The 24666-nt window shown below is 52.1% G+C and overlaps 10 protein-coding genes across 10 annotated transcripts; 6 read left to right on the top strand and 4 right to left on the bottom strand.

Moving 5' to 3' along the window:
- Window positions 1-620: 620 nt before the first annotated feature.
- On the top strand, window positions 621-1023 carry Z517_08963 (uncharacterized protein; the record flags this gene model as incomplete). Its single annotated transcript, XM_013427477.1, has 2 exons — window positions 621-674; window positions 745-1023. The coding sequence occupies 2 exons, from the start codon at window positions 621-623 to the stop codon at window positions 1021-1023; spliced, it is 333 nt and encodes a 110-aa protein (XP_013282931.1).
- Window positions 1024-1900: 877 nt separating this feature from the next.
- On the top strand, window positions 1901-3019 carry Z517_08962 (uncharacterized protein; the record flags this gene model as incomplete). Its single annotated transcript, XM_013427476.1, has 2 exons — window positions 1901-2037; window positions 2086-3019. The coding sequence occupies 2 exons, from the start codon at window positions 1901-1903 to the stop codon at window positions 3017-3019; spliced, it is 1071 nt and encodes a 356-aa protein (XP_013282930.1).
- A 1449-nt stretch (window positions 3020-4468) lies between these two features.
- Window positions 4469-5619, top strand: Z517_08961 (uncharacterized protein; the record flags this gene model as incomplete). The annotated part of the gene is made up of 2 exons (XM_013427475.1): window positions 4469-4865; window positions 4916-5619. The coding sequence occupies 2 exons, from the start codon at window positions 4469-4471 to the stop codon at window positions 5617-5619; spliced, it is 1101 nt and encodes a 366-aa protein (XP_013282929.1).
- Window positions 5620-7752: 2133 nt separating this feature from the next.
- Window positions 7753-9364, top strand: Z517_08960 (uncharacterized protein; the record flags this gene model as incomplete). The annotated part of the gene is made up of 3 exons (XM_013427474.1): window positions 7753-8445; window positions 8510-8801; window positions 8865-9364. 3 exons carry the CDS (start codon window positions 7753-7755, stop codon window positions 9362-9364), a joined length of 1485 nt encoding a protein of 494 aa, XP_013282928.1.
- A 585-nt stretch (window positions 9365-9949) lies between these two features.
- Z517_08959 (uncharacterized protein) lies at window positions 9950-11418 on the bottom strand (the record flags this gene model as incomplete). Its single annotated transcript, XM_013427473.1, has 3 exons — window positions 9950-10115; window positions 10190-10447; window positions 10523-11418. The coding sequence occupies 3 exons, from the start codon at window positions 11416-11418 to the stop codon at window positions 9950-9952; spliced, it is 1320 nt and encodes a 439-aa protein (XP_013282927.1).
- A 773-nt stretch (window positions 11419-12191) lies between these two features.
- Window positions 12192-13772, bottom strand: Z517_08958 (uncharacterized protein; the record flags this gene model as incomplete). The annotated part of the gene is made up of 6 exons (XM_013427472.1): window positions 12192-12632; window positions 12688-12769; window positions 12817-13132; window positions 13185-13351; window positions 13397-13584; window positions 13644-13772. 6 exons carry the CDS (start codon window positions 13770-13772, stop codon window positions 12192-12194), a joined length of 1323 nt encoding a protein of 440 aa, XP_013282926.1.
- Window positions 13773-15036: 1264 nt separating this feature from the next.
- Window positions 15037-16617, bottom strand: Z517_08957 (uncharacterized protein; the record flags this gene model as incomplete). Its single annotated transcript, XM_013427471.1, has 3 exons — window positions 15037-15257; window positions 15309-16509; window positions 16582-16617. 3 exons carry the CDS (start codon window positions 16615-16617, stop codon window positions 15037-15039), a joined length of 1458 nt encoding a protein of 485 aa, XP_013282925.1.
- Window positions 16618-17408: 791 nt separating this feature from the next.
- Z517_08956 (uncharacterized protein) lies at window positions 17409-19027 on the top strand (the record flags this gene model as incomplete). The annotated part of the gene is made up of 2 exons (XM_013427470.1): window positions 17409-17813; window positions 17882-19027. 2 exons carry the CDS (start codon window positions 17409-17411, stop codon window positions 19025-19027), a joined length of 1551 nt encoding a protein of 516 aa, XP_013282924.1.
- Window positions 19028-19664: 637 nt separating this feature from the next.
- Window positions 19665-20751, bottom strand: Z517_08955 (uncharacterized protein; the record flags this gene model as incomplete). The annotated part of the gene is made up of 2 exons (XM_013427469.1): window positions 19665-20458; window positions 20514-20751. The coding sequence occupies 2 exons, from the start codon at window positions 20749-20751 to the stop codon at window positions 19665-19667; spliced, it is 1032 nt and encodes a 343-aa protein (XP_013282923.1).
- Window positions 20752-21999: 1248 nt separating this feature from the next.
- Window positions 22000-23616, top strand: Z517_08954 (uncharacterized protein; the record flags this gene model as incomplete). The annotated part of the gene is made up of 1 exon (XM_013427468.1): window positions 22000-23616. The coding sequence occupies one exon, from the start codon at window positions 22000-22002 to the stop codon at window positions 23614-23616; it is 1617 nt and encodes a 538-aa protein (XP_013282922.1).
- Window positions 23617-24666: the final 1050 nt, after the last annotated feature.

Raw genomic sequence — 24666 nt, 5'->3', positions numbered from 1 at the left:
GCTTGAAGCTGTGCCCGAATTTTTTATCGAAAGGACTTCTAGGTACGAGGTATTTGTAGTCGACGATCACAACGCTTACCCACTCTAGGTGGGGTGGACAGGACACGAGTGGACGGTAGTGATGAACTCTAGCGGGTGTCGGCTTCTAACTGTAGCATCGATGCCCATCCACCATCACTGCATGTGCCTTTTGTTGTGCAACTTATTCTCCTAGAATACCAGTCTGAACTATACAGAGATATCTATCGAAGCCCGCATCACTGCGGTACGGTGCTCAATTCATTGGTTACACAGTTTATTCCCTCGACATTCACGAGCCACTCTCGGTCGGTGAACCCCTGCGTGTCCAACCCTCCCTTCCCACTCGTCTCTCTAGGCCTCCTCCTGACGACGCCCACTTGACCATTCCCTCCGCCGAACACGAGCACTACCATCGACCCGTTGATCTCGAACTACGACGAGAGTGTTAAGAGCAACCCCCAAACCAAGGGGGTGGCCGGAAGACTTCTAAATACAATTCTGCGAACCGAAGAGGGAGACTGCAACCTGGTGGCGGAGACTTGCGATCTCTGGCCTCAACCGCAGCGACGTTGTAGCCAGAGAGACAGGTTCTGAGCAAAATGGGTCTTGCGTACAACGTCTACCTCAACTCTGCTAAAATCTTTGGCTGCAAGGTATGTCCTCCCTCCCCTCGAATACCCCGTTGTCTTTCTCCTGCTAACGGGAATCTGCCAACGCCCCCAGAACTGCAAGACACACCTCGCTGACTTCGACGACATAATTTCGCGCAATTTCCGCGGCCAGCATGGGAAGGCCTTTCTGTTCTCGACGGTCGTCAATATCAAGCAGGCCGAGGCTATGGAACGCAATATGACCACCGGAAGACATATCGTGAGAGATATCAAGTGCAAGCAGTGTGATGAGACAGTGGGTTGGAAATACGACAAGGCATACGAGGCGGCAGAAAAGTACAAGGAGGGCAAATTCATACTGGAAAGTGAACTGCTTTGCACGGTGACTTGAAAGAAGCGGCATACCATGGGGTACACGGAGCATCTTGGGGATGGGTCAGGAGTTCTTTGACATTACAAGTATGTGCCGTTGGTGGCACCATTGGAGTTGGCCATCTTGTCGCTTTGAACATGGAAAGGACCAGTTCGGGTCTTTTAGGTTTGGTATAAAGGATATTGACTAGAGCGATGAACGAGCGATACCGCTCTGCTTCTCCGCGATGGCCCATGCATATGTGGGACGCAGTCTGTGTGATCGGGCAATCCCGCCGACTTCCCACCTTGTTTATTCTCGATGCCAGATTTCATCACCTGGCAATTCCCAAGCAGCCATCTTGTTAAGAGCTCAAGCTCATATTAATTCCGCCGGAACTCGATTCCCGCCTGTAGTGAGAGATGGATAGATACTCGTGCCGCCGAAGGAGGTGCGCATTCGGAATCGCTTTCCAACCCCTTCATTGGATACGTGTGTCTTAAGGCTGCGGACAAGTTCTCAGCATTGGCCGGCCTTTCCCTATCTCAAGTATTTACCCAGCCATGCTCTCTACCCAGACGTTACAATTATCGGAGTCGCCACAATATGAAATGGTCGTGGAAAGCCAGGTGTTACCACCGATGGCAAGATCCACAGAACGGCCGAATGTCCGTTTGGGGCGTTCGCCCATTCTCGGGCCATCCACATTTCCGTGGGATACGCCCTGTGAGGATGGATTGGATATGAACCTAGATAGTCAGACATACATATAAGGTATACGTCCACAGGAGCACCTCTGACTTCAGGGTCCAGAACATACAAAGTCTTTGCACCCCGCAACAGCTCGCCCTACCAACCGAGTCAAACATTTCTACAGATAATTAAATACAGAGATTAGACCAAAGTACAGCGCATCATGGCCGCAAGGGAGACAATGAAGGCTGTTGTCTTCAAGGGTAAGCTGCAAATAGCAGTTGAAGATAGGCCGATTCCGAAAATTCAAGATCCCAAAGACATCATCGTCAAAGTCAGATACACTGCGCTTTGTGGCAGGTATGCATCCAAATTTCCGCCGTCTTATATGCACTGACGCTCAAAAAGTGAGCTCCATGTCTTTCGAGGCCATCAGCCGTCTGGAACCGGTTTCATCATGGGCCACGAGTTTACAGGAGAGGTTGTCGAGACGGGTTCTGAAGTAAAATCGGTTAAAAAGGGCGATAAGATCGTCACACCCTTCACCGCTAGCTGTGGAGAATGCTTTTACTGCAAGGGAGGTTTCTCATCACGCTGCGAAAAGAGCCAACTATTCGGATCAGCGGCCCTCGATGGCGGGCAAGCGGAATACTGTCGAATCCCGCTAGCAGATAGCACGGTCGTCAAGGCACCAGCAAGTATTCAGGAGAACAAGCTTGTGCTAATGGCCGACATCTTCCCGACTGGGTATTTTGCCTCTGCAAATGCATTTCGGGGACTGGACCAGGAGGTAATATCACAGAGCGTCGTGCTTCTGATTGGGTGTGGACCAGTCGGACTTTGTTCGCTTGTTTGCGCCCTCGAGTACAAACCCAAGGCAGTCCTAGCCATCGACAGCGTCGATGCTCGTTTGGAACAGGCAAGAAAGCTCGGCGCCGAACCATGGAACTACCAGAAGGATATGGACGGGTTGAAGAAGCGAGTGCTGGAACTTTCGGATGGAAGGGGAGCAGACACTGCAATCGAGCTGGTTGGTCAAAGCAGTGCATTAGCCCTGGCCTTTGATCTTCTGAGGCCATGGGGCAACATTTCTAGCATTGGTGTCCACAACGGAGAGATTCCATGGACAGGCAGTCAAGCATATGGGAAGAACTTGAGAATTCAGATGGGCAGATGTCCGGTCAGAAGTCTATTTCAAGACGCCCTGGACATGCTTGTGAAGAAGCAGGATCAGTTGGATTTCATGACCGACAATATCAAGCCTCTCTCAGAAGCTGTCAAGTGGTACGATGAGTTCAACAATATGAGGGTTCAAAAGGTGGTTTTTGAGGCAGACAAATGAGCGGCCATGAAGACTTGCCTGGTTACCGTCACTAGAAAGGCGTGCTTGAAGAGATATTGCATTCCTGGCGGATGGTTCTGGCTAATGCAGACTGGATCTCAACCCTTTGAACCTCCTACGAGTCCCCATGTTTCTCGAGATCAAAAAGATTCACGTACACTAAGTACTACGTATTGACATCGTGGCTGCATGCCTCGAGCCAGGTGACAAAACAAGTGGCACAGCGAAGTAATGACCAAAATACTCTGAGGTTATTCTCTCCTTTACTCGAAATTTTAAGTGTAAAACTCTGGATTTTTTTTCCTTGACACAATAACGAGTATATAATCTATATAATGATACTAATATTAAACAATAATTCCTAATAAATGGTGGTAGAAAAGCATCTCAGGATTCTATTCGGGTAGTATAGTACGGTCTGACTAGGTATTTAGCACAGGATGCTGTGCCATTATTTTGTCAACTGGCTCGGCCTCTTGGTGGGTCAAAGACGTTTCCCTGCGCATGGTCACTGTGATTTTTGAAGCCGATGACAATACCAAGTATTAATGACATGGTCAACTTCATATTGGTCGTTGGTAGACCAAGCAAGATGGTCTAGGCTACCAGGTACGCTCGACGGTCAGGCACTCTCTGTGGGGGTTGTGGTGAGGCTCAGGTCGGTTTTGTTAAATCTGAGAGACGTGCAGTGATGGGCATGAAAATAGGCTGTGATGCTTGGTTCTAAGAGTTCGAGGTAAATTCCCTGGATGACTATTGGTACGTATCTGCTGTGCCTGATGGTTAAGTAGCTATTTCGTAGTGTTTTCGTCGAGATGGAGGGGAGGTATTGAATCATGATGTACCAAGTACGAGGTACTCAGTACAAGTAAACACTCGTTGTTTGGCCTTTTAAGCCGAGTGAGCACCTGAGGGCCAAGCCGTCCGGGCTCAGAGGCCAAAGGCAGAGAGGCTGGGAGCAGGAGCGAGGAATAGCAAGTACTATGTAAGTACTAAGAACCTACCTAGTTGCTGTTGCCGTGCCAGTGACTCGTTGACCTATGAGAGACGAGCCCTCACACTGCTCTTCACTGCCACTGCACATCCGCCGCTTCAAGGGGGTTGTGCTTCGTCGCCTCCAGCTTTTTCCACACCTATTTCGTTTGTTTCTCAAAACCTGCTGCACCCTCAAACACCAACACTACTACCACATCTCGAATCACCGTTACTTCGCACCTCATCCTCGCCCTCTTCTCTACCTCATTCCCCCCATCCTCACACCTCATCGTATTCCTCAACTCCTCCCCCTCCATTCTTCCTCCATCCCAGCCGTGCCCGCAAGCCTTGGACCTCCTTGCTCGCACCTTGTCGATCTGCAGTCGCACCCCCACTCGCAGCCGAGCCTCGAGTAAATTCGCTATTATCTTCAACTTCGACACTCCTCTTGATAACCCCCCAATATACGTCACAATGGCCTCTACCGAGCCTGTTGCATCTACAAACCACATTGATGAGCCTGGTGTTGCCGATTCTTTGTCCCAGCTCAATGTTGGAGATCCGCAGAACGATACTCCGAAGACCGAAGAGGAATATGCGCAATCCCAGTTGACTCTACGTGCTATTGTATCCACCAAGGAAGCTGGTGTCATTATCGGCAAAGCGGGGAAAAATGTTGCTGATTTGCGAGAAGAAACCGGTGTCAAAGCTGGCGTCAGCAAAGTTGTCCAAGGTGTTCACGATCGCGTCTTAACAGTCACGGGTCCGCTATCGGGCATCGCAAAGGCATATTCGCTCGTGGCCAAGGGCCTTCTTGAAGGCGCTCCACAGATGGGCATGGGGGGCGTCATTCAGAATAACGGCACGCATCGTAAGCAGTCTCCTCGATGCCTACTCGAGCTTCGCTAACTTTTCCTTCAGCCATTCGTCTCCTCATTTCCCATAACCAAATGGGCACCATTATTGGCCGACAAGGTTTGAAGATCAAGCATATCCAAGATGTCTCGGGAGTTCGTATGGTTGCGCAGAAAGAGATGCTTCCACAATCGACCGAGCGCATAGTCGAAGTCCAAGGCACTCCTGAGGGCATCGATAAAGCTGTCTGGGAAATCGGTAAATGCTTGGTGGATGATTGGCAGCGTGGCACTGGGACGGTCCTCTACAATCCGGCGGTTCGGGTTCAAGTTGGGTCTGGTCCTCTTCCTCCTGCTGTCGGCACTGGGGGAATGTCAGGCGGCAACTTTGGTGGCCCTCGGTCCTACAATCGCACTGGCAACGGCACGGACTTCAGTGAGACGCGTACGTACAACCGCAGTGCCGCTGATGCGCCACGAAGCGGCGGTATTCCCATGGTCACGGAGGACGGAGAAGAAGTTCAGACCCAGAATATCAGCATCCCCGCCGATATGGTCGGCTGTATTATTGGAAGAGGAGGAGCAAAGATTAGCGAGATTCGCAAGAGTTCTGGGGCCCGCATTTCCATTGCCAAAGCACCACACGACGACACCGGCGAGCGGATGTTCACCATTATGGGAAGCGCCAGTGCCAATGAACGTGCCTTGTACCTCCTTTACGAAAACCTGGAGGCGGAGAAAGGACGCAGACAGCAGGTCTCCTCCGAATAAGACGCCGATGCTGCGGCGTCCTGGCTCTTTGTCCCCAACATCACCTCTCCCCCCACGCTCCTTGAATCCCGCGTCCAACCATGTCCCGCCTCCAGATTCGACGAAACGACAGTTCGACTAAAAAGCATACGGCCTTGTTTTTTTCTTTCTTCGGCGTCGGATAGATGGTGTCTTGCGCAAAGCGACATTGACGAAGCTATGATACCTTACCTCTCGCCTGGGGCGCGAGAGACTTTTTTTGACGAATGATGACATGATCTCGAGCTTGGACGTGACGAGCTCCATCCGTCGATCCTTGTTTAATGTTCTCCAACTACCCAACACCAATGCAAATCGATTCCCGACTCACAACTGAAATCAACCGTTTCCTCTACCCCTGTTCCTCAAATTTACGCCTCAACATCACAGCCATATCCTCGAGGCTGGATTCTCCGAAGCGAAGCAAACGATACGAGTAGCCACCGGGTCGGGAAATAGCGGCGGAAGAGATGCCCTTCAAAATGGGGGTGTCGATGGCTTATCTAGAGGATATGACCAATTCAGAACCCAGGAATCACCTGGCTGATGCAGGAGATGGATGTTTGTCGAGCACCTACATAACACAACTCATGCCAGTCGAAAAGAATGAGCGTATCAAACCAGAGGACGCAAAGGCCTCGCTACTTCGAATGAATCCAACAAAGAAAACTTTTCTTGCAAACCTCGCTTAATTAGAGACTTTTTAGTTTGTAATATCTTGTTGGATAACTTCGATCCCAAATGCACCCACCTGTCAGTACCACCGACACCAAATGTTGATTTGCTCGAGGTGAGTGACTCGTAGATTGGTCACCGCATGTTCACAGCCTCTGACAGGCGGGGATGAGACAAGTCAGCCCCAGAGGGGCGGTATGTGGGAATCAACAGCAGTTCCTGGCACCATAGGCTAACCAGGGCTCAAATGAGGTTGTGTCAAAGTTCCTGCTGATGCCCGGACGCCGCAGCTGCCGCTACTGCTGCATCTTTCTGGCCCAGGCGCTTCAGAATCCCTGTTGTTTAAACTGTCTCGATGGCCAATCCTGGGACACGGGTTGGAGTACCTCGTAATGGGGTCCGTAACAGGCCTGCAAGTAGGTACAGTAGTGATGGCCGCCGTGCTGGCAGGGGTGGCAGGGATCGAGGGGTAGGTAAGGGACCTGGTTCCCACAACGCCCGCTGCAGGCTGTCAGATGGGAGGCCAGTCAATGCTCCATACATGCCCAGAGGGGACAGCTGAAAAGAGAGTCGTAATATTGGAGATGAGTGAATGCATGACTGGGTCTTGAGGGTGGAGAGACATTCGCCCTCGCAGACTGTCGAAGGTTGACCTTGCGCTTCGGCCGTTTGTATTGTGGACTTTGGAATTACCGTGGGCATGTGGTAAACAGCAAACAAGAGTTGATAATAGTTGACTCAACTGGTTGCTCGAAGCGTAGCTCTCTGCCGCGCTGGTCCTGTGCATCTCGTTCCCTAGTGTTTCAGGTAGCCGCCCGTTGCAGATCAACAATCCACCATCGCCAGACCCGGTTGACTTGGCCCTCGTCCGGCAAACCACGCTTGACGTCTACCCGTCATCCTCGTGGCCTCAAGGGTCTGGCTCTGCTGGGCGTGGGCAGTCAGCAAAATCAAATGCAAATCCATTACCTGGTACTCTTTCAGCCCTTCAGGCGCACGTACTTCCATGCAACAATAACCCTCTATCTCCAATACCACCAGCTACCTGCCACCCAGACGTTGCCTTGCTTTGCCTTGCCTTGCCTGACCGAAGCGTGCAGCCCGAGACACCATATATCTCCCACTCGTGTGTACCTATCGAAGAGGTACTCGGATTGCAAGGCACAATCTGGACCCTGCGGCTGCGTCTGAACCTCGACTGCACCGTCGTCCAACGGGCCAAAGACCACAACAAATTTGCCTCCACCCGCTGTAGCATTCCGCCACCATAACTTCAACAACCCCTCTTACTACCGAGTCCTCGAGTTAGGCTGGACCTGCTTATTAGAAAGAGAAAGCTCTACAAAATCTTGGAAATCCTGACAGTACCTTCAATTGCTCTGTCGCCTTCCGCAGAGCATCACCCTTCCATCCTACCCTGAGCACACCCGATAACGAAGAATGTCTTCTCCGGTGCCGCTTCTGCGGCCGCCTGTCCCTGGTGCACGAAGCTCAAGCGGTAGCCGGACTCCTCGTTTGACATTGGGAATCCCCCCTTCACCCAACCAGCGACCAGTGACCGGAGAAGGAGAGCCTGCTGCCGAAGTCCCCCGCTTCAGCCTCGCCGCAGCTGGATCAAAGGGACCACCAAAACTATCTCTCGCTACACCGATGGGAAGTCTCGGCTCAGTGCAAGAAGGAGGGACCAATCTAAGACCACAGATACACCCTTTGAATATATCCGCGGTGACAGGAAATGAAGCCATCAGCAGGCCGAGGGGGGATAGTTTCCATGCTGCCAGTGTTCCCGGGTCTGCTTCGTCGTCCACCTACTCGGCTCTTTCGTTCGCCATGCATGGCAGGCAAGGTGGGACACCTGACCCATCCTCTGCGATAAGTTCGATCTACTCCGAGGCTAGCATTGGCGGGACTTCAATGGAAAGAGAATCAAGTATGGGAGGATTGTCAGTAGACTTTGAGAAACTTGCCATCGAGAAAGGAAGACCGCTCGATGTGGAAGACCTGGACGACGAAGGCTGGGGTGCGGCGAGCGAACAGAAGAAAATCATAGAACTGGGTTCTCTGGGTGAAGGTGCCGGTGGTGCGGTCACACGGTGTATGTTGGAAGGCGGCAAGACAATTTTCGCGCTCAAGGTATGTTTGCAGCCCCGAAGACTTGGATTGAGGGCTCCATCACAAATATTGATACCTCGCCCAGATCATCACCACCAGCCCCGACCCAGACGTCAAAAAGCAGATCCTTCGTGAACTCAAATTCAACAAGAATTGCACGTCCGAGTATATTTGCCAATATTATGGCGCTTTCATGGACAAATCCTCGAGCACGATATCGATAGCAATGGAGTTCTGTGAGGGTGGCAGCCTGGACAGTGTATACCGTGAAGTGAAGAAACTGGGCGGAAGAACGGGGGAGAAAGTACTGGGAAAGATCGCAGAAGGAGTATTACATGGTCTCACATACCTCAACAGTAGGAAGATCATACACAGAGGTAAGCCTTTCGAATGAGGCCCATGGACTCTGTCCAAAGACTTACTGACGCGATGCAACATAGATATCAAGCCCTCTAATATCCTTCTCTGCCGCAATGGCCAGGTGAAGCTCTGTGACTTTGGTGTTTCCGGCGAATTCGGCACAAAAGGTGATGCCAACACCTTTATAGGTACCTCTTATTACATGGCTCCCGAGAGGATACAGGGGCAATCCTATACCATCACCTCCGACGTGTGGTCTTTGGGTGTGACTCTCCTGGAAGTCGCTCAGCATCGCTTCCCTTTTCCAGCCGATGGCACAGAAATGCAGCCTCGTGCTGGCTTGATTGACCTGCTCACGTATATTGTTGCCCAGCCAATACCGAAATTGAAAGACGAACCCGAGAACGGTATCAAATGGAGCGACATGTTCAAGTACTTTATCGAGTGCTGTCTAGAGAAGGAGCCGCCCAGGCGAGCCACACCATGGCGAATGCTCGAGCATCCGTGGATGGTCGAGATGAAAGCTAAGAAGGTCAGCATGAGCTCCTTCTTGAAACAGGTGTGGGACTGGAAAGATTGAGTGAATTGAGGGTGATTCAAGGCCATGATTGTGGAACTCTTGAGATTTTGATCCGAACATGACTACGAGGAAGGGCTTCTTGGATTTTGAGACACAGGACCATTGGAGGAAAATATGACTCTATTAATGCTGGAATGAAGGAAAGCAAGGACTTCTGATGGGCAGAGCCCAACGTCTCTGAGACAACCATTTGTCCCGGGGTTGCCTGGCTTAGGGACAAATACCAGCATCCCAGAATGCCACCGAGGCCAGCTTCGAAAAGGAGGGGCCCCCTTAGGCTTCGTGGATGTGCAAACCAAGCCTTTGGCAGGACGGGATGACAACTGCGTCGGCGATCAAGTCGGACTCGTGGCGATCCCATTGCTAGAGGATGTGTGGCTCTGCAATCCGAGCAACCGCGAACCTCTGTAAAGCATGAATCGTTACACTGCTGGACAGGAGAATAATGAGGACGGAGAGGTCAATGCTTGCAGAGAACGAAAGAATATTACGTTAAACATCCAAGAAGCGGCTCTGATCTAGTAGTAGGAGTAGTACCTTAAAACCAACGCGACCCACAGGGTATTCGTGCCAATGACAGCACGTTCAAAGCTTCGCTTTGTCTGCAATCAACGTATATGCTTTGGGGTAGCTTTCCAGCCGGTCCTTCTGCATGTCACCAATATTCCGCATGCCGGCCGTGAGCATGGAGATGTCGAATTCAGCGAGTAGACACTTCATAACGTGGCGGACGCCCTCTTCGCCCATGATGCTGTTGTTCCGAACTGTGAGTATGGCATTTTGTAGCTCGTATGGATCTTGCAGTGGGATCAAACATCGACGCACCTCAGCCCATAGATCCACATCCGACCAACCCAGACAAACTTTGCGCCCAAGCACAAGGCCTTGATGACATCCGAGGCACCTCTCACGCCCGAGTCGAACATGACGGTAAGTTTCTCGCCGATGCCGGCGTTGATGATGTTCTCGAGAGCATCGAGGCTGGCTATGGCACCATCGACCTGTCGGCCCGCGTGGTTAGAAACAACGATGCCGTCCACCCCCAAGTCCACGCAGTGTTGGGCATCGGCGACGGATTGGATGCTGGGGGAACGACAAAGATGTCAGAGATTTAACAGCATTGGTCGACGTGATGGGACATCAACTGTGCGGACTCACCCTTTAATGCAAAATGGCTTGCCGCCACTCAACTCCTTCCACGTCTTCATCAACCACGGTATCTTCTCCCAGCTGAACGCCCGTCCATGCCAAACGCTATCGATCCACATTGCGCCAGCCTCCTCGGGTTGCTTCTTCGGATCGACCCCAGCCTCTCCCATGCGTTGTTGAAACACGGGGTCCGCAAGTCCGAGATCCGCTCCAATGCCGCGGTAGAAAGCATAGTTTGAGGTTGCGACGTCGTCATGCCGCCAGCCGAGCTGCCATGTGTCGGTCGTCAGGATACACGCTGTAAAGCCATTGTCAACTGCTCTCTTCAGGAGAGAAATCCCCAACTCGTCGTCGTGCGGGAGATATAGTTGGAAGAAGCGCACAGGAGAATCGTTGTCCGCGCCTTGGACATTGACCGCGTCGGGCATTTGGCGACCGGCGTCATTGGAAGCAGCAACATCTTCGATCGTACTCGATCCGGCAGTGCTGAGTGCATAGGGCAAGCGAAGCTGGCCAGCGACTTTGGCGACAGGAATCTCGCCCTTGGGGTGGTAGATCTTGTTGATGCCAATGGGGGCAAACCCGATTGGGGCAGAGATCTTGTGGCCAAATAACGTAGTGGTGGTGTCTCGCTCATTGACATCCACGAGCTGGTGTGGAATCAGCCGGTGGCGGAAAAATGCCTGGCGGTTCGCCAAATGAGTCCAGCTGTTACCAGCATTGCTCTGAGCATACAAACGTCCATTGACCGAGAGAGACTCTTCAGCATGGGCTTCGAGTTTATCTGACCGTGTATTGAAAGGGGCGACTTTGCCTTCATTCAGTGCCCAAAAGGAGTTGCGCTGTTCCTGTTGCCAGTGAGGAGTGATGCGGTGATAGAGCTTGGGGATTAGAGGGTCACTCATATTGGAACGGCCAATACCTCTAGATTTGTAAGAGGTAGAGTTAAGCAAACAGAAAGAGAAACTCAATGAGACTCCACTGATTAAAGAACAGAACTATTCGCAGGATTCGTCGAGGTGCTGCGCTTGCTCTTGATGTTAGCTGCCAGGAAGGGAACCTCAATTCACTGCTGAGGTATTTGTATGTCGAATAACGATAATATCAGCCTCATTATCGTCAGCTTTGGACAGTAGTCCATGGCATTATTGTGCTTGACGGTGTGCTCTCCGGTAGATTAAGCACGATCGTCACCACTACGCAAAGCAGGGGAGAATGACGTTTGGGATGAGACTGTAGATGTAAGTGATGGACCTGAGTTTGAGGTGAAGATGGAGGTGGAGGTGCAGATCAAAGCTTATGATGCTTGTTCAACGGCTGCGCTGCTGACTACAACCACTACCGAGTACTATTGCACTGAACCCTTTCTCGCGTTTATCAGCCGCCACACCGGCACCTTCACCGGGCAACTATCTAAGGAGGACTTCACACCCTTGGCCTTCACCTGCAAAGACACAGGCTGGTGATCTGCGAGGACCCAGCAAAGAATTGCGCAGCTGACACCTTTGTCCCACTTCTTCCACCACTTCGCACGCTCCGAGCAAACATGGGAGGAGGCAATAATTCGCTGTTTGACAAGAGTTGGAATATCGTCGACAAATCTCCATCGACAAACTGACCTCAGGGCACTGGCTTCACAACTCTCCCGGCCAGTCGTCCCATCGGACATTCACCCTTACTACTTGGTGGTACCGTGTTCTGTCCACCATTCACCAAAGGCGTCCTGTGCGTCTTTGAGTGCATCAAAACCCAACAGGTCTTCTTGATATCGACTATCTATCCATTTCCACTCTGTCTGACAGTGGTACCAGTCGATACTCGCCAGGGTCGCGTCCCGCTCCTCCTGCTCAGGGCCGTCGTGAAGGTGGAAGTATTTTCTGTTGGTCACCGCCCCGAGCACGTTGATCGTGGTCCGCGACTTTCGCAGCTTCTCATACAGCTTCAGGACGGCTGAGATGTGATCTTCCGAGCCCGGCGCTGTCTGACTACTGGTTAACTTACCAGCAACTTGTCCCAGCAGGAATCCAAGCACTGCCCCGTCCTCCACCGCCATTGCTGCCCCTTGTGCTTGATATGGCAGAGTTGGATGGCACGCATCACCCAGCAACGCAATGTGACCCTGCACTCAACTTTAGCAGCCGACCCCTTTCAGGCAGATGTCTAATAATACTCACTCGTGTCCATTTCTCAAGCTCTTGGTGATGACAAAGCTTCCACTTCAACACCGAGGAAATGCATGAGATCAGTTTCAGTAGGCTACAGAGGTCAGCAGGTGATCCTGGCCATCGTCTGCCACAGCTTACATTTCATCCCACCCTTCAAATGTCATTCTCATTTCGTCAAGGTCTCCTTTCACAGTTCTGATACCAGTGGGAAGATTGTCCGGTCGAAGAAGCACAAGGTTGAATTCGGCGCCTCCACGCACAGGATAGAAGACACAATGCCTATCAGGTCCCATCCACAACGTCACGGCCTTTTTGGAACACAGGTCTTCGACCCGCGGATCCTTCAATTCCAGTAATTGCTGCCGGGAGAAAGTCGCCCGATACGCCAGGTCACCGGTTTCAACTGGTGGCGAGGGGTGGCTCAGGATGGCGTCGCGCGTGGATGACCAGAGCCCTGGAAGCATTAAGACAAGCCATAGTCACAAATATGGCTGGCAATCATTCACCATCAGCTCCAATGATAACATCGCCCTTTATCACCTCCCCGGTCGCCAGCGTTGCCTCTGTTCGGTCAAAGTCGAGGCCTGTCACGTTGGCGTCCAGCCTGATCTCCGTCCCAAGCTTTTTTGCTTCTTCGAGCAATATAGCATGGTAGTCCTGTCGATGGATGACCCTGTCTACAATCAGCAAGCCCAATGGCTGCTGGAATCATACTAACATCCACGGTGCGCCCATCTGCTTGATAAAATGCTCACCCACGGGTCTTGAAGCCAGCAGCTGCGCATCCCGGTACCTCCTCATGTTATGCCATTCGAGCTGAATAGCAGGCTTTTCGAATAACGGCAAGAGTCCGTAGCTTCGCAATATCTTGGCTGCATTGGGGGGAACTTGAATGCCAGCACCAACCTTCGAACGCCGTCAGTATTCTCTCATCCAGCTCGACTTCTGCGATCCAATCCACCTACGGCGGTGATTGCTGGTGCCTTTTCCAGGACCAAGACGCTCAACCCTTGATGTCGACAGGAGATGCTGCATGATAGGCCCCCCAGGCCAGCTCCGACTATGATGACTCTAAAAGGAGATGCTGTCTCCATCTTTTTCAGAGACCAGCTCTTCGAATTCCACTGCACAGATCGGTGGTCGTCAATTATATATCAGAACTCGAGCGATGGACCTGACTAGCATTCTAGTCACTACTTAAAAGTACCCTTTTCCTTTCAAGGATGGAGCTCTCTGGAGTACCCATGTTCTTGCCAACGCTTGGGCACGGTATTCAGGCGTTTGTGGGTTATGCCGGGGTGGAAGCCAGTCTTTCGCTGGTGTACCGGGCATTTCAATTCTGCAACAAGCTCCGGCGGGAGGTCCGCGGGGCGTGGATTGATATTCGCATCAAAGCCACAGTAACTGCCGAATACAAGTTTGTTTGGCATGTTCAAACCCCGTGGGGCACCCAAGCAGTCTTGTTCACCCATGGACCCAATCACGAAGGATGGCGAGTCTCGACCTGGCGTCGCCGTCTCAGACAAGCTGTTCATTGGCTTTTATGCATCAGTTTCGGCTTCACAAGACTTGTTCACCAGCAAAGACAAAATCGTTGATACTGCTTGGCCCTCGGCTGTACTACTGAGGACTCGCACCCCGCGGATTGGAAGCTACAAACACCTGCAACCGAATTCTCTCCTTCCCAGGGACGAGTGAGTGACCATATCGATTTTGGAACGCGTTACCATAATGGTAAGCTTACGGCATCCCTTTTTGTGAGTCCCGGCACCCAACCCGGCGACCGGGGCACTTCACACAAAGGAGGCATAAGATCCGAGGTGTCGACTCCAATGCGTCCAACAATCGACGCCTTCTAGTCCCGTCTTCGCGTGGTTGGTCGGTCCAACTCTAGTGCCTGCAGAGGTGAATGTGGAGAAGAAACAGTCGCCTGGCTCCAAAAATGCCTCAATTCGTCTATGCGCCGATTGTCCCAGGCACGGCCTTTTGTAACGCCTTTGGGTATACCGATCCACGTGACGTTGATCGTCATGTATGAAAAACGTCCAATGCATTATATTGGCAAGGGCTCCGATGAAGACATCTTGGGGCCTTTCAAAAAATGAAGCAGAGGAATACGCATCGGTCAGCCTCGTGGAAAGACACTTTGTTTCAGTCTGGCATAACGCGGCATAGCCTCGACGGACCAGGTAAGTTTTCTTGCCCTGGATCAGTCCACTGATTGTGGGGATTGATTCTTGAGGACTACAAGGTACGAAGTACACAGATCCCAACTGTGTCTCACAGCTCCCCAATACCTGGAATTTTGTCCTTGCCTGCCCAGTACTACTGATGCCATGAATCGTTGATCTCTGGGTTTCATGCTTTCCGCGGCAGCTCCATGTTGATGATGATGGTCTTGGCTTGCAGATATCCCTTCAGACCTTCATACCCGCTCTCCCTTCCTTGTCCTGATTGTTTGTATCCACCAAAGGGCGTCTGTGGAGTTGTCTTGTATGCTTGGTTAATTCCCACATTTCCAGCCTCAATCTTGGACGCTACCCGCAGGGCTCGAGCAATATCGGAGGTGAAGATAGAGGCTACTGCAAGTTAGCACATATTCCACTCGGTCAGGGAGAGATGTCACCCACATCCAAGACCGTAAGTGGTGTCGTTGGCCAGAGCGATAGCATCCTCCTCCGTCTTAAAGGTCTTGACGGCAATGACAGGTCCAAAGATCTCATCGGTGAAGACACGGCTCCGGACATCAGGATTGAGAAGTACGGTAGGTTTCACGAATGTGCCCTTGTTGCCCAATCTCTCTCCTCCAGTCAGGACCTCGATACCCTCAGCCTTCCCGTCGTTAAGGAATCCCATGACGCGTTCGAATTGCTTCTTGTCGGCCAATGGCCCATATGCGGTCTCGGCCAAAGACGGATCTCCCATTTTCTTGGCAGCGTCTTCGAAGGCCTTTTTGATGCCTTCGATGAACTTTGGCGCAATACCTTCCTGCACCAAGACTCTCGACGAGGCAAAGCATACCTGTCCAGAATTCCGCAGAAAACCCGTTGAGTTGTGCAGGAGGGCATTGTCTAGGTCGGCATCGTCGAAGATCAGAGCGGGAGACTTGCCTCCCAATTCCAGTGAGACATGCTTCATATTGGATTTGGCAGCGGCAATCTGGACTGCACGTCCACCGGCGGCGGAGCCAGTGAAAGCAATCTTGGCGATGCTCATATGAGACGCCAGTATGGCACCCACGGGGGCGGCACCTATGACGATGTTGATTACGCCAGGAGGAAATCCAGCTTCTTTGATCAATTCACCATAGAGGGCTGCGCCGAGGGGCGACTTCTCCGAAGGCTTGAAGACGAAGGTGTTTCCAGCAGCGAGAGCAGCGGCCATTTTCCAGGCAGCAAGGGCGTGAGTGCCGTTCCAGGCAGCAATACCGGCACAGACTCCTAGGGGTTCATAGGCGACGATCTTATAAGAGCCATCACCTTCAGGAGGGTAGCTTTCACCAGCGATCTTGCCAGCGAAGCCAGCATAGTAACGCCAAACCGCTGCTGGGCCATTGACAAAACCTTTAGCGAGAGTGATGGGTTGACCCATACATATCGACTCGAGTTTTCCGAGGCGTTCGGCATTGGCGTCGAGAAGATCAGCAAACTTGAGCATGATGGCACCTCGCTTTGCACCGGGCGTGGAGGACCAGCCGGGGAAAGCGGCTTTGGCAGCAGCGACAGCCTTGTCGACATCGGCCTCGGAAGCCACTTGCACTTTGTCGGTGACTAGGGTGTCGTCGTTGGGGTTGTAGATGGATAGGGTCTCTCCGGACGAGGAGGGAACGTACTGAAAGGGATTACAGCCGAGTTAGAACCGAATTCAAAGGGAGAAGAGGATGACAGTGCGGAGGGACTTTACCTCGCCATTGATGAAGAGATTGGTTTGGTATGGCATATTGCCTGCTTGCCTGGTGATGGTGTTGTCGTTAAGGGAGATGGCGGTCAAACTGACAAAATGACTCTTGTGGGTTCGATGAGAAATTGTCAGTGAGAGAAGGGAGTCAGTTTGTCTCGATCAGCGTCTGATATATGACACAGTTACCCATACGGAGGTAGTGAATTGAGGATGCTATACCCGTGCAGTGCCGTGGTGGTGGTGGGTTTGTTTGCTTTACCCCGCACCTGCGCACCAACCAGGCCATGAGGAAATCTCCAGCATGCGCAAGTTCCGAGGAAGATGGAAAAGCTGGGTGGCAGAAGTGGTGACTTTACCCTCACCATCTCCAATAATTCTACAAAGTTCATACAATCATTTCTTATTTCCGACACGAAGTAAAGCAGATCGATCAGGATCATGTCACGATTCTCGGTACTAAGCTGCTATTCTCCGTCCAGCCATCTTCAAGCTAAGGGCTAACGAGCAATCTAGGTACCTGGCAGCCTGGCCATTCCTGATTTGTGCGGTTGGTCGATGAGGCCTCTCATTGCTCGCCTTTAATGCACGTTGTCTACCCCTTGTCGCTGTCAGCCAATCCAATCGACATGCGCAAGACTGGTCCCGGTCATTTCCTTCGTTCCGAAGGAGACTGCAACATCGTACTCAACGGACAAATCTATCCTCACGAACAGCGCAGAAGGCTACTAATGATGCTGCAGTAAGCGTCCACTACTAGAAGAACGCATGCAAGAGTCGGCGGCCTGTGGAGCTCCAGGAACCAGCGACAACATGACCCTGTTCCCTCCATCATGCAATCCTCACAGCAGTCTGTTCCCATCTTAAAGGGCCTCATCATCGACCTCTTGACCTCCTTCAACACTCTCACGTCCCAGCTCTATCAGAACGTCATGTTTGCGCGACTTCGCAACGTACTGCTGCTGGGCCCAGTGGCCCATCAGGTCATCGCTCAGACCAACTGCTCTTCCTTGTCTGCGAGCGCTATCGACTTGACGTGGCACGCTCCAAATGCTACTCATATCAACAATTTAACCTTTGTCGTCAATGGTACGGGGATCAATGGATTCATCTTTAATTCTTCCATAACCCCAGCTTCGACTGCCTACAGCACATACAACTGGTGTAATATGCCGCATACCCGACGTCAAGAGTACCCCCGCGTCGACCCGGAATACACATTGGAATATGTCGAGCTTGTAAGTGCTGCTGAGGCGTTGGGCCATCTGACCAAAGCCTTTTTTCGTGGAAGCTGACGACCTCTCAGATTCATCGTCACCACAAGCGCACCCCTTATGCGTCCAATACCTTCCCCCGTGAATCTTATGCCTGGAATTGCGACGACGAGGCGTTGTTCTTCTATGGCGCCCCGGAACCGGATAGCTCTTCTGCTCAGGTCCATTGGCAAGTCTACACGTCTCCGTCAAATCCTTTGGCTCCCGAGGGGTTCAATGGAACTTGTCAGTTTCCGCAAATCTCGGGCGCCGGACTCAACGACTCTCGTCAACATGGTCGCGATCTTTTCGGGGTGTATCATGACTTGCTCGGCTTTCTACCTTCATCCTATAACTCGTCCAGAGTCAAGTACCGAGTCACAAACAACGTCATCACCTCGCAAGTTGCGGGTCAAGTCGTCGAGGGCGAGTATTCGGGGCGCCAGGATGTCCTTGTTTCTGTACTCATTCAACCCGATAGTATCGACAGCCTGGAACCAGCCTACACATGCTCTGCTGCCAGTACCCTCTATGCCTCTTACGGCGTGGGAAGTGATGCCGCTAACTGGACGCTGCACCTAAACGACTCCGCGTCGCTCTTTGCAAAGCTTGATTCGGTGAGTGGCGTCAACAGCAGCGATCCCGCCTGGCACAACTGGTTCGACCACTACTTTGACAACCTCTCGGCTCGCTTGTGCCACCAAAAGCCCCTGCCGTGCCAGATCGGCAACTCGTCGAATTGCATTACCGAGGCGGACGCCGATGCTGTCTTCCGGAGAGGCCAATACGAGTACTCGTTTATTTACCGCGATAGTCCTTCGTCGCTGCCCGCATCCACCGCGAGCTACGGCATCTACGTGGCCGAGCTTGCACAGAACATCCGCAACGCGATGAACGGCACATCTTCCGTCATCTACATGCACAACGTTGCTCACGATGGGTCTGTGTCACGCCTGCTCAGTATTCTGCAGGTCGATGTCATGGTCTGGCCAGGCATGGGCTCCGAGGTTGTGTTTGAACTGTACTCCAAGCAAGGGTGTTACTACCTGCGCGTGCTATGGGGCGGACAGGTGCTCCGGAGCTCGAATCCGAGTCTCGGCCTTATGGATTTGATACCGGCTCAAAACTTCCTATCATACATAGATGGGCTGGTCGGACCTGGTGCGGGTCTGGTGCCCGATTTGTGCGCGGGCTCATAAGCTCAAGTATAGACGTCAGTCAGATCTCTAAAGAAGTTGGGAACTGGATAGATAGTTGAACGTCGCTCGAAAGGACGTGCGAATCGTGAACTTGCATACTCAAGGCATGCGATCAGCATGGCAATGATATTCCAAGAGCATTTGAAGCATCGACTGCTCCGAGATCGCGGAGGATGGTTGCCTGGAATTACCCACTTGTTGACTCTTGCCGGCTCTTTACCATGATGCCAGGTTAGCCGCGTCGACCACACACACAATGGTTGTCCTTTTCTGAATGACGTCCCTTCTCGCGATTGTGGCCCGGATATAACGCGAATGCAATGCAATGCGGCAATTACGGCCGCAGCAATCGGTTGGGATGCCACTATGCTTCTTGTCCCACTAATTATAACTCTCAGGCAAACTGAAAGGAACTTTTTCAATGGAAGGTGCACAAAATTATGGAAGATAGATGTCATGATTTACTTGCCCAACGCCCTCTTTTCACAAAATCTTCAGAACTGTCGTACAAACAACCAGACACACTCTCTCAACAAGGACGTATAGAAAACGAGAGATCCTTTCCAAAAAATAAAAGAAAGTGTGCATATGCTCTTTCCCCCAACAAATGGAAGAACAAGTCCGTGATACCTCATGTCTAGTAGACGGCCTGAGGCTGCTGTCCGTAGCCCTGGTCGTAGCCTTCCATTCCCTCCTCGTCCTCTTCCTCGCCCTCTCCCGGATACCCTTCGTAGTGTTCGTTATCTGCATCCATACCGGTCATTGTTCCTCCCATGGTGCCATCGTCCATTTCATGCTCGGGATAGTAGTGGTCGGACTCGTCCATGCCGGTGCCCATGCCCATGGCGCCGACCTGGGAGGGATGCATCGAGCCTTGAGACCCTTGCGTCGCCATGGAAGCCATCCCCATGGAAGCCATCCCCATGGCAGCGCCGCCGGCACCTCCTTGGCTGGGATCGTGCTGCCATTGTCCTGCGCTGCCGTCTTCGTGTTGTTGCGGATACTGCTGGTCATACTGCGATGGGTCGTCGTAGTCTTCATGCTGCGGGTCGTAGGGCTGTTGTCCGGGATATTGAGGCTGTCCACCATGCTGCTGCTGTCCAGCGCGTGCTGCCATGCCCTGTCCATACATTTGCCCGTGTTGTGGGTCGTTGTAGCAATCTCCAAAGCCCTGCAGATTGAGTGATATCGTGGGGTTGAAAGTCGGGTTGAACTCATCGTTAACGTGTGTGTTCCCGTTGGATAGAGGACCGACACTAGTGTTTCCGTTCTCGAGACCGCCGACGCTGGCGTCTCCCCCATCAGCGTCTGCGTCGCCGCCGTCAGCATGGCCGCCTTGAGCGTTGCCACCTGAGACTGGCCCAATAGCCGTGTTTCCCCCGTTACTCTGGCTTGTGACGCCGCTGACCGAGTTTCCCGTAGCGCCACCAGCTACTGTGTGTTAGAACAAACGGACCAATCTTCACATCAAGGCAATAAAACGTACTGTTTATGGGTCCATTGGTATTCCCGGCCGCACTGCCGCCCTGTCCTCCGGCCGCATTGCCACCAGTTCCCGAGCCTCCTTGTCCTCCCGCACCTCCGGATCCTCCAGATCCTCCCGCTCCGCCGCTGGCAGTGTTTGTGTTCGAGTTCGACGAGTCGGCGCTGGCATTGGCATCTGAAGAACTACTGCTGCTGTCACCACCAAACAAACCGCCGAATAAAGCGCCGAGAGGGGCCATTCTTGCGTGATGTGATTTCGGTTTGTACTCTGTGAGAGGAAAAGATGAAGAGTGATTTTATCAGAGCTTCTATAAAAGGTCTGAGGTGGCTTTGGTGAACTTTGGAGGAGGATGTGTCTCTGATGTTTTATTTGTGTTGAAATGTCTGATTGAGTAGTGAGGACGGGGAAGAGGAAAAGGATTCTGTGAATCCTTATAGCCAGACCGTTTTCTAAATTCGGACCGTAATCTGAGCAGATGACTTTCCTGGTTTTTTCCTGGTCGCTGTCTGTCTTCTGCTCTCCTTCTTGCTCATCCTCTGGAGACCCGTGGGCCCAGCCAGAAACGTAGTCATCATGGCATTTCCATGTGCCTGGCGCGAATGGAAAAGCTGCAACTAATTTTAGCTTTGGATGTGATAATAGATCTCTTTTCTTTCCCTTCTTCTTCCCTATACGAAGTACGGGGCGAGTATTGGTAGGATGGTGGAGAGAGGATCCCAAAGCCACAATGCTCACCCCAGTATTGCGCCTCGCCTCAAACCAACGTTGGACCAGATCTGAGGCATAGCGCTCCGGATTAAGCGAGAAGAGGAGGATGGATGGATACCTACGAGGTACACTCCCTGTTCAGCCCCCGCCGCCGGATCCCGAAAAAATACCACCACTCATCACATCACTAGTGGCCCGTATTTGATTTGCTCAGGCGGGGACCCTCAGTAATAGTGGCATAATACTATTGTGGGTCATCAAAGATACCGAACGAGTATGAACCCACATCGCCCGCCGCTGGCTTGTCCCAATTGTATGCTGGCTATGCTACAAGCTATTCTGAGGTGAGGGAGGGCGGATTTCTCTCTGGGCGCTTCTATTTTTCGCTCTTGTACTTTGTATTCGTAAATGATGGGCTTACTTTTCTTGGAGTTTGTAGAGTAGAGTGTCAATTACCAAAGGAGGCTGTGGGATGCATTCTAATCCCAGTATCCGACTTGGACACAGTTGGCAAGTAGCCCTAGGCGCGACACTACAACCTGATGAAGGCCCTATTTCTGACGCACATCGGAACGCATGTCACAGGGAGTTACCATCCCGACCTACTTCTGCGCCCTTACGTGAACAACTCCCACATCTCTGAACCATGTCCAACTCCAAACTCCGGCGTAAGAATGTCCCCTTGTCCCCGGTACAAGGAGCCCCAACTTTTGCTAACGTACGTGCATGGGCAGGATGAAATGTGCAGTGCTTCCACGAGAATTCAACAAAATGAGCAATGCCCGACGAGGATTGGCGTGATGAAATTCAAGAATACGCGCGACTGCTAGACGCCGTTGCCAGCGGTGACAGATCTCGCGTCGTCAAACACTTGACCGACTACATCCTCGGCGGCAAGAAGGAGGGGAACGCATCCTCGCAGGCTGGCGACGACGACCATGACCGTGACCATGACCATGGCGAAGACCACAAGACGCCGGGAGAACAAGAACAATACCCGGAGCAGGAAGAGGACAATGGCTACGAATACTACGAGGAGGACGCGTACAACGAGTCGTATGCCGCGGGAACAGAACATGCGGAAGAGAACAAAGAACATGAATATGAAGAAGACCAATATGAATACGGCAATGGCTATGATGATGAGTATCCTGCTGAGTACGATCCCTCGACCGCAGCGGAGGATTACTATGAAGAGCCCTACATGTCGGGGGCATACAATGAGCCAGACAACGGCGATGAGACGTATGAGGGAGAAGAGTACACCGAATACAATGGGGACGACCCGTCCAGCTACGGCAACGAGACATATACAACGGGCGAGGCTGAGAACACCGATGCTAGCAGCTATCCACGGGCAGCCTACAACGGTCCCAACAGCAACAACTACGGGAACCACCAGTATCCCGAAAGCCAAGAGTACGGCGATGAGTATTACGATCAGGAGTACAACGACTGGGATCCAGGTGCAGAGAACTATCACTATCACCAAGGCACAGACGGAGCAGGAGGTGAGTGGCATGAAGAGCCGGATTACGGACTTGTCTCAGATGACCAAAACCAGGAGGTCGTCGATGAAGTCGCTCTTTACGACCTGGACGATGAATACCTCGACGAGGACCCAGACCATGCACATGACGATTATGCAGATCTGGACGAGCATGATTATCTGGATGAGCATGAACACGAAGATTTGGACCACTACGCAGATATGGATGAGCATGGCTATTGGGAAGAGCATGATGGCGCAGATTTGGACCATTATGCAGATCTGGAAGAAGAGCACGGCCATCTGCAAGAACATGAAGAGCATCAAGAGCATCAAGACCCGGAAAAGAGTAAACCTCTGGAAGACCTTGCATATCCGGATGATGACGATCAGCTCCCAAATTACGAAGAGCAAACCCAACTGCGCCATCATCCCGAAGACAACCTCTTTTTCCTCCCCCCACCACCAAACGACGCGCTGCCCGGATATTCTGAGATCCCACGCTACGCTGCAAACCAAAGCCCCAAGACACAGTACGTGCCATACCGGCCGCCTCCTTCGATTTTGGACGAGGAGCCAACAGAGAAAGACAGGGAAAGAGGAGAAGATGGGATTCCCTCCATGAGACGTGCGGGTACGACTACATTCAGCCCCCGAACTAGTACTGATCGAGTCGGGTCAGGGAAGGAAGACGAAGAGGAGGAGGAATGGGAAGACGAGACCTGCGAAGACGAGGACGAGAGCCTGCCACCACCGCCGCCACTTTCACCGAGGCACCCTGACATCCAGTTTAACCCCTTGAGTCAGCAGTACAAAGGGGGATTGGCTGCAGAGCAGAAACCAGATCCTTTCCTATACATTCCCACCATTGGATCTGGCCAGGCCAGTGCCTTTTGGGAGCGGTAGAGGGGTTAGAACGTGTTTCAGCCGTGTACTTGTATAGGAAGGTGAACCAATCCAGCGTCTGTTTGTTTTGCGCAGTTCAAAGCACGTCTTTTCTGAGAGAATATCGAGAATGGTATTGTTTGACATGAGATAATAGATCCTTCTAGATCAAGTGATTACGATTAGTTGGTTTGGGGGGCCCGGAGTGGGTGGAAATCAGTAATGTCATCCTCCAACGCTTTACTCACATGCTGAGCGTCCGCCGGTGTCCGCCGGGAAGAAACGACCATCCATCCCAAGACGCTTTTGGCTAGGATGATTGCCAAACAAAAAGGTTACAGAGTGGAGCAAAGTCTATACCATTCGCGGGACGGGCAGCCGTCAGAGGATCCACCGCCATGCAACACAACTGGCTTTGACTGGCAGACTGGCAGACTGGTTACAGGTCAGCATTATTCCGAGCGTGTCTGGTAATCATATAGTGGATCCTTGAAATAGAATGTAATGACCCAGCCAATCCACCCCTCTTCTAAATCCCCTCCTTTGGCCAAGTATCAGCTGCGGGTCCTCGGCGACAAGAGGATAAGCTAAGCTGCGTACCTTTTGGGCTATACTGCCCCCCTCCCCCTTTCCTCCTGCTTCGCTTATGGGTCAAGGCGAAGTCAAAAGCTTATACTCTATTCTTAAGCCGAGTTTGTGTCAGGACCCCGAGTGGTTTTTACCCGACCTGGTTGTGGATGCCCCTCTCAGCCAATGTCACCATTATCACCAATGTCACTAATATTGGGCATGTCCATCTGCGGTGCCAGGTGCCCGAGGCTTAGCAGGTGCTCCAAGCAAGCCACGCTGCATACGGGTGTCCTTCGTGAACCCATTGGCTATTCCCTATGCCTCAATTGGCTTAGGGTAGTGTACATGTCTGTCGGGCCGAGAGGCACCGTCCTTTGCCAGTAGAAATAGATCACATTCGGTCCAAGGTCAGACAGCCGTGGGAAGGGTGCTTTACTTTGCATAATAGTCACTCTTTTCTTTATCAAACCACAATCTCAGGGCCAACACACATTCTTTTCG

Source organism: Fonsecaea pedrosoi (genome assembly GCF_000835455.1).
Source record: "Fonsecaea pedrosoi CBS 271.37 unplaced genomic scaffold supercont1.5, whole genome shotgun sequence".
Classification (NCBI taxonomy): Eukaryota; Fungi; Ascomycota; class Eurotiomycetes; order Chaetothyriales; family Herpotrichiellaceae; genus Fonsecaea; species Fonsecaea pedrosoi.
This window is presented reverse-complemented; position numbering and strand designations above follow the sequence as displayed.